Source organism: Heterodontus francisci, chromosome 43, assembly GCF_036365525.1.
Source record: "Heterodontus francisci isolate sHetFra1 chromosome 43, sHetFra1.hap1, whole genome shotgun sequence".
In the NCBI taxonomy this organism is placed as follows: domain Eukaryota; kingdom Metazoa; phylum Chordata; class Chondrichthyes; order Heterodontiformes; family Heterodontidae; genus Heterodontus; species Heterodontus francisci.
In genome coordinates, this window is record NC_090413.1 from 31,118,626 (window position 1) to 31,126,939 (window position 8,314).

General features: G+C 43.9%; 1 protein-coding gene across 1 annotated transcript; it reads right to left on the reverse strand.

Moving 5' to 3' along the window:
* Window positions 1–3,702: 3,702 nt before the first annotated feature.
* Window positions 3,703–8,285, reverse strand: LOC137355660 (ribosome-binding protein 1-like). Its single transcript, XM_068021033.1, has 6 exons — window positions 8,026–8,285; window positions 7,546–7,711; window positions 6,413–7,428; window positions 5,156–5,278; window positions 4,460–4,550; window positions 3,703–3,792 (listed from the first exon to the last, which is right to left on the reverse strand). Exons 1-6 carry the CDS (start codon window positions 8,283–8,285, stop codon window positions 3,703–3,705), a joined length of 1,746 nt encoding a protein of 581 aa, XP_067877134.1.
* Window positions 8,286–8,314: the final 29 nt, after the last annotated feature.

Genomic DNA, 8,314 nt, shown 5'->3' on the forward strand with positions numbered 1-8,314 from the left:
AAATACTCCTCCCCCCTCCCCACAGGTGTCACGCCAAGTTTCACTGAACTGAGATTTGAAGACGTGGCATTATCGGCTGCCTGCCTGAATGAAAATCGGTTCAGTGATTAAGGAGGCGACGGGTCTCTCATTAAATCAGGTATGTAAATTAGTTTACATATTGAAATGGGGCCTGCTGCTGTCAGGGTCAGTGGTGGGTCTCCGCCACACCGATCTTCATTGCCCCCCCCACCCCCACCACATTTCCTGACAGCAGAGCGACTTTAAAATCCAGACTAATATTACAGTACTGGAGGGAGAGGATGTCCGAGAGGGATCAAGAACAGTATCTATTTGGTTAGAGCTAAGAAACAATGGAGGTATCATCACACTACTGGGTGTATTCTATATGCCAGCAACTAGTGGGAAAGATATAGAGGAACAAATTTGCAAGGAAATTACAGAGAGGTGCAAAAACAATAGAGTAGTCATAATTGGGGACTTTAATTATCCTAATATAGACCAGGATAGTAACAGTATAACAGGCAGAGAGGAGAAAGTGTTTCTGAAGTGTGTTACGTTACTTAAAGGGATGACGGTGGATAGGCAATGGCAAACATTTAAAGAATGCACAGATGAACTGTAATAATTGTTTATTCCTGTCTGGCGCAAAAGTAAAACGGGAAAGGTGGCCAAACCATGGCTTACAAGGGAAATTAGAGATAGCATTAGATCCAAGGAAGAGGCATATAAATTCGCCAGAAAAAAACAACAGACCTGAGGATTGGGAGCAGTTTAGAATTCAGCAAAGGAGGACCAAGGGATTGATTAAGAAGGGGAAAATAGAGTACGAGAGCAAGCTTGCAGGGAACATAAAAACTGACTGTAAAAGTTTTTATAGGTATGTGAAGAGAAAAAGATTGGTGAAGGCAAATGTAGGTCCCTTACAGTCAGAAACAGGGAATTTATTATGGGGAATAAAGAAATGGCTGACCAACTAAATGCATACTTTGGTTCTGTCTTCACAAAGGAGGACACAAATATCATACCAGAAATGTTGGGGAACACAGGGCTTAGTGACAGGGAGGAATTGAAGGAAATCAGTATTAGTAGAGAAATGGTGTTGGGGAAATTGATGGGATTGAAGGCCGATAAATCCCCAGGGCCTGATAGTCTGCATCCCAGAGTACTTAAGGAAGTGGCCCTAGAAATAGTGGATGCATTGGTGGTCATCTTCCAAGATTCTATAGACTCTGGAACAGTTCCTACAGATTGGAGGGTAGCTAATGTAACCCCACGATTTAAAAAGGGAGGTAGAGAGAAAGCAGGGAATTATAGACCAGTCAGCCTGACGTCGGTAGTGGGGAAAATTCTAGAGTCCATTATCAAAGATTTTATAGTAGAGCACTTAGAGAACAGTGGTAGAATCGGGCAGAGTCAGCATGGATTTACAAAAGGGAAATCATGCTTGACAAATCTACTAGAATTCTTCGAGGATGTAACTAGTAGAGTTGATGAGGGGGAGCCAGTGGATGTGGTTTATTTGGACTTTCAGAAGGCTTTCGACAAAGTCCCACATAAGAGATTAGCATGTAAAATTAAAGCACATGGGATTGGGGGTAGTGTATTGCGATGGATAGAAAATTGTTTGGCGGACAGGAAACAAAGAGTAGGGATAAATGGGTCTTTTTCTGAATGGCAGGCAGTGACTAGTGGGGTACTGCAGGGATCGGTGCTAGGACCCCAGCTATTCACAATATATATTAATGATTTAGATGAGGGAATTAAACGTAATATCTCCAAATTTGCAGATGACACAAAACTGGTTGGGAGGGTGAGTTGTGAGGAGGATGCAGAGAGGCTTCAGGGTGATTTGGACAAGTTGAGTGAGTGGGCAAATGCATGGCAGATGCAGTATAATGTGGATAAATGTGAGGTTATTCACTTTGGTAGCAAAAACAGGAAGGCAGATTATTATCTGAACGGCTATAAACTGAGAGAAGGGAATATGCAGCGAGACCTGGGTGTGTTCTCGTACACCAGTCGCTGAAGGTAAGCATGCAGGTCCAACAGGCGATAAAAAAGGCAAATGGTATGTTGGCCTTCATAGCGGGAGGATTCGAGTACAGGAGCAGGGATGTCTTGCTGCAATTATACAGGGCCTTGGTGAGGCCACACCTGGAATATTGTGTGCAGTTTTGGTCTCCTTATCTGAGGAAGGATGTTCTTGCTATAGAGGAAGTGCAGCGAAGGTTTACCAGACTGACTTGGGATGGTGGGACTGACGAATGAGGAGAGATTGAGTCGGTTAAGATTATATTCGCTGGAGTTCAGAAGAGTGAGGGGGGAATCTCATAGAAACCTATAAAATTCTAACAGGACTTGACAGGGTAGATGCAGGAAGGATGTTCCCGATGGTGGGGGAGTCCAGAACCAGTGTCATAGTTTAAGGCTATGGGGTAAACATTTTAGGACTGAGATGAGGAGAAATTTCTTCACCCAGAGAGTGGTGAACCTGTGGAATTCGCTACCACAGAAAGCAGTTCAAGCCAAAACATTGAATATTTTCAAAAAGGAGTTAGATATCACTCTTGGGTCTAATTAGTTAAAATAATTAGTTGGAGGATAGCTAATTTCAATGGGGTAACACCAGATCTGACCCAGGTAAACTGGATAAAAGGATGGCAGACAAAACTGTAACTGAACAATGGATTGCCTTTGACGAGGAGATAGTTCATGTCCAGTTGAGGTGCATTCCCACAAGGGGGAAAGGTAGGACAAACAAAGCCAGAGCTCCCTGGATGACAAAAGAAATACAGGGTAAGATGAAGCAGGAAAAGGGGACTAGATTTTCAATTGCCATGGGGGGCAAATGCGGGTGTGGGTGCGCATGAAGAATCGTGTTCCCAGAGGCATCATGGGAGCCCAATGCCTCGAGAACACGACGCGATTTTCAAAGGGAGGGGTGGGGCAGGGGGAGGAGCTGGAAATCTGCAGGCCAATTAAGTGATTGTTGAGCTCATTAAAAGACTTCAGAGGAGCAGTTTTAAATCTTAATTTGGGAAAAACGCAGTCTCTGGGACACACGTCAAGGTGCAGCTGCCACAAACACAATGAGGGCAAATGGATGCACTGGTCAACATACCTAAGCAGCGGAGAATAATGCTCAGCTGCTCAATCAGTGACACAAAGTTGCCATCAGTGAAGTTGCATGCGTGAGCAGTGAGTGGTAGGACTCGAGAGGGAGCGAGACTGCTGGCATCACTTAGGCACGAAGGGAAGAAGGCGCGACCCAAGACATTGGGCGTACCGTTCAAGAGTCAGATACCTGCAAATGACAGAGTTCCAATTCCGTAGGAGGCTGCGTCTATCCAGGAAGATGGTCTCGGACATCTTCGCTCTGATCTGCAATGACTCGATGCCTCGCGGCCTCCGTGACAGTTCCTTATCTGCAGCAGTCAGGGCCTAGTTGCCCTGAACTTTTATGCATCTGGTTGTTATAGGAATTGGCTGCAGACATAGGTGGCATCTATCAGGCAGGTCACGGATGCCCTATTCTGGAGGGCAGGGAAACTACACCCATTTTGAGACAGATGAGCTGGCACAGGCACAGAGGGCATTGGGTTCTGCCACCATCAATGGATTCCCTCAGGTCCAGCAGCTCATCGACTGCACCCACGTAGTCATCAAGGCACCAGATTCCTGAACAGAAAAGACTTCAACTCACTGAATATCCAGCTGGTCTGTGACCACAGCAAGCGCATCTTGCAGGTCTGTGCTTGGTTCCCAGGCAGCTGTCATGATTCCTTTGTCCTTCAAGAGTCACAGGTGCCGTATCTCTTCAGGTCAACATCCCAACTCTGTGGGTGGCTGCTGGGGGATAAAGGTTATCCCCTGAGAAGGTGGCTCCTGATGCCTGTCCAGTACCCAGACACTGATGCAATGAGGTGCTACAACCAGGGCCATCTACCAACACAAAGCTGCATTGAACAGTCCATTCCACAGTATTCTATCACACTCCTGACTTGTGCCTAGTAGATGGTGGACAGGCTTTGGGGAGTCAGGAGGTGAGTTACTCGCCACAGAATTCCCAGTCTCTGACCTGCTCTTGTAGCCACAGTATTTATATGGGTACTCCAGTTCAGTTTCTGGTCAATGGTAATCGCTAGGATGTCGATAGTGGGGGATTCAGCGATGGTAATGCTGTAGAAAGTCAAGGGGAGATGGTTAGATTCTCTCTTGTTGGAGATGGTCATTGCCTGACACTTGTGTGGTGCGAATGTTACTTGCCACTTATCAGCCCAAGCCTGGATATTGTCCAGGTCTTGCTGCATTTCTACATGGACTGCTTCAGTAACTGAGGAGTCGCTAATGGTGCTGAACATTGTGCAATCATCAGCGAACATCCCCACTTCTGACCTTATGATGGAGGGAAGGTCATTAATAAAGCAGCTGAAATGGTTGGGCCGAGGACACTAACCTGAGGAACTCCTGCAGTGATGTCCTGCCAATCCTCCTTAGGTATAGGGGTAGTTGCAGAGGACTGGAGAGTTGCAAATGCAACAACCTTGCTAAAAACAAGGGTGTAAGGATAAGCCCAGCAACTACAGGCCATTCAGTTTAACCCTGGTAGTGGGAAAGCTTTTAGAAACAATAATCTGGTACAAAAATTAACAATCACTTGGACAAAGGTGGATTAATTAAGAAAATCCAGTGCAGGTTTGTTAAGAGCAAATCATGTTTAACTAATTTGATTGAGTTTTTTGAGGACGGAACAGAGATGAAGATAATGCAGTTAATGTGCTTTACATGGAATTCCAAAATACATTTGTTAAACTGCCACATGACAAGCTTGTCAGCAATGTTGAAACTGATGGAATAAAGGGGTCAGTGACAGCAATAGATACAAAGTTGGCTGAGAGTAGTGAGAGTAGTTGTTTTATGGACTGGAATATGGGATATAATGGGGTTCCCTGGGAGTCCCCAGGAACACTGTTTTTCTTGATCCAAATTAATGACTAGATTTGAGGATACAGGGCATAATTTCAAAATCTGCAGATGACACAAAACTTGGAAGTATTATGAACTGTGAGAAGGAAAGTGATAAAGAGGACAATGACCCTTCATCAGACCTGAAACGTTAACTCTGCTTCTCTCTCCACAGATGCTGCCAGACCTGCTGAGTATTTCCAGCATCTGCAGTATTTTGCTCTTGTACTCCTTTTCAAATCTCTGGTTAGGCCTCAACTGGAAAATTATAAGGGGTTTTGGTAGAGCAAGTATGGAAAAACTATTTCCTCTGGCAAATGGATGAGTAACCAGAGGTCACAGAATAATTAGTGAAAGAACCAAAGGGGTAATGAGGAGATTTTTGTCACAGAGTTTATTAAAGTTTGCAGCACACTACCTAAAGGTGTGATGGAATCAGATTCTAGAGGAAGTTTCAAAAGGCAACCGCACATGTGCTTGAAGAGGATTAATTGCAAGGAAATGGGAAGAAAGCTGGGGTGTGGGACTAACTGAAGAGTTCTTTCAAAGATCTAGCATAAGCACGATGGACTAAATGGCCTTCTTCAATGCTGTATGGGTCCATGATTCTAAGTAAGGTAGTGACAGTTCATTATTAGCAAAAGTCCTGTTTTTAGCTCTCCGACCCACTAACCTTCAGTTAATATAATGGTCAGTGCCTCAGAATGGAAAATTACTTGCATATAAACCTGCCTGTTGTAAATGGCTGGTAATAAATGTTCCCCAAGTGCACTACCTGCTGACAGTACTGGTTTGAGAACTTGTTGACATTTCACTGACCTGGATCTCTACACCTCACCTCTACTGAAAGAAATCCTAAACCTTTCTCCAAAAATCAGAGTCCTGAGCCCTGGACTCATCCTCATTCTTCCCTGAAACCCTCTCTGCTGTATCAGTGTCATATCAAGGTGCCATCTCTCTGATCAGAGATGGAATCCCAAGGCAGTTGTAGTCGTCTAGACTGAATATGAGTTTTCTTTCCTTCCATGTGTTCTATCAGTAGTTCACACATTAGCTGTCACTATGCTTCTCTGTCCACAATATCTGCTCCTTTGACTATGCTTTCTGACTTATAAGGTTGAGCATCTGGTAGTTCATCTGGTTTAATGTGGAGCATCGACATTTCAGTGGCTTGCAGGAGGGGCCACAGTGCACACCAACAAGCTCGTTCCCAACCAGATGTAATCTGCTGCTGGGCTAAGCTGCCATATGTTGTTAAATCCTCCTGCTCATGTGTAATAGTCTGTACAGCATTTCAAAACCTTTTCAGGTTTTCATCAAATATACTTGAAATGCATTCCAGTACTCCATTGGTCTTTCTAGTGTTGCTTTGATGCTGAGAGGAAGCTGCATCAACCTGGTTCAGTCTCTCTGTGTCAGCAAACACCCATGCTTCCTAATGTACTTCGATTTATCCTGGTTCAATTTACCCTGGTTTAATTTACCCTGGTTCGATTTATCCCGGTTTGGTTTATCCCAGTTTGATTTACCCTGGTTCGATTTATCCTGGTTCAATTTACCCTGGTTCAATTTACCCTGGTTCGATTTACCCTGGTTCGATTTATCCTGGTTTGGTTTATCCCGGTTTGATTTACCCTGGTTCGATTTATCCTGGTTCAATTTACCCTGGTTCGATTTATCCTGGTTCGATTTACCCCGGATCGATTTATCCCGGTTTGGTTTATCCCGGTTTGATTTACCCCGGTTCGATTTATCCCGGTTCGGTTTATCCCGGTTTGATTTACCCTGGTTCGATTTATCCCGGTTCGGTTTATCCCGGTTTGATTTACCCTGGTTCAATTTATCCCGGTTCGGTTTATCCGTGTTTGATTTACCCTGGTTCAATTTATCCCGGTTCGGTTTATCCCGGTTTGATTTACCCTGGTTCGATTTATTCTGGTTTGATTTATCCCAGTTTGGTTTATCCCGGTTTGATTTACCCTGGTTCGATTTACTCTGGTTCGATTTATCCCGATTCGATTTACCCTGGTTCGATTTATCCTGGTTCGATTTATCCCGGTTTGGTTTATCCCCGTTTGATTTATCCTGGTTTGATTTACCCTGGTTCGATTTACTCTGGTTCGATTTATCCCGATTCGATTTACCCTGGTTCGATTTATCCTGGTTCGATTTATCCCGGTTTGGTTTATCCCCGTTTGATTTATCCTGGTTCAAACTATCCTGGTTCGATTTACCCTGGTTCGATTTATCCCGGTTCCATTTATCTCGGTTTGGTTTATCCCAGTTTGATTTATCCCGGTTCCATTTATCCTGGTTTGATTTACCCTGGTTCGATTTATCCCGATTTGATTTATCCCGGTTTGGTTTATCCTGGTTTGATTTATCCTGGTTCGATTTATCTTGGTTCAATTTATCCCGGTTTGGTTTATCCCGGTTTGATTTATCCCGGTTCAGTTTATCCTGGTTTGATTTACCTGGTTTGATTTATCCCGGTTTGGTTTATCCCGGTTCCATTTACCCGGTTTGATTTATCCTGGTTCGGTTTATCCCAGTTCGGTTTATCCTGGTTTGATTTACCCGGTTTGATTTAACCCAGTTCGGTTTATCCCGGTTCGGTTTATCCCGGTTTGATTTATCCCGGTTCAGTTTATCCTGGTTTGATTTATCCCGGTTCGGTTTATCCTGGTTGGATTTATTCCAGTTCAGTTTATCCCAGTTCGGTTTATCCCGGTTCGGTTTTATCCTGGTTGGATTTATTCCAGTTCAGTTTATCCCGGTTCGGTTTATCCCAGTTCGGTTTATCCCGGTTTGATTTATCCTGGTTCGTTTTATCCTGGTTCGGTTTATCCCAGTTTGATTTATCCCGGTTTGGTTTATCCTGGTTTGATTTATCCTGGTTCGATTTACCCTGGTTCGATTTATCCCGATTTGATTTATCCCGGTTTGGTTTATCCTGGTTTGACTTATCCTGGTTCGATTTATCTTGGTTCAATTTATCCCGGTTTGGTTTATCCCGGTTTGATTTATCCCGGTTCGGTTTATCCTGGTTTGATTTACCTGATTTGATTTATCCCGGTTTGGTTTATCCCAGTTCGGTTTATCCTGGTTTGATTTACCCGGTTTGATTTAACCCAGTTCGGTTTATCCCGGTTTGGTTTATCCTGGTTTGATTTATCCTGGTTTGATTTATCCCGGTTCGGTTTATCCCGGTTTGATTTATCCTTGTTCAGTTTATCCTGGTTTGATTTATTCCGGTTTGGTTTATCCTGGTTGGATTTATTCCAGTTCAGTTTATCCCGGTTCGGTTTATCCTGCATGGATTTATTCCAGTTCGGTTTATCCCGGT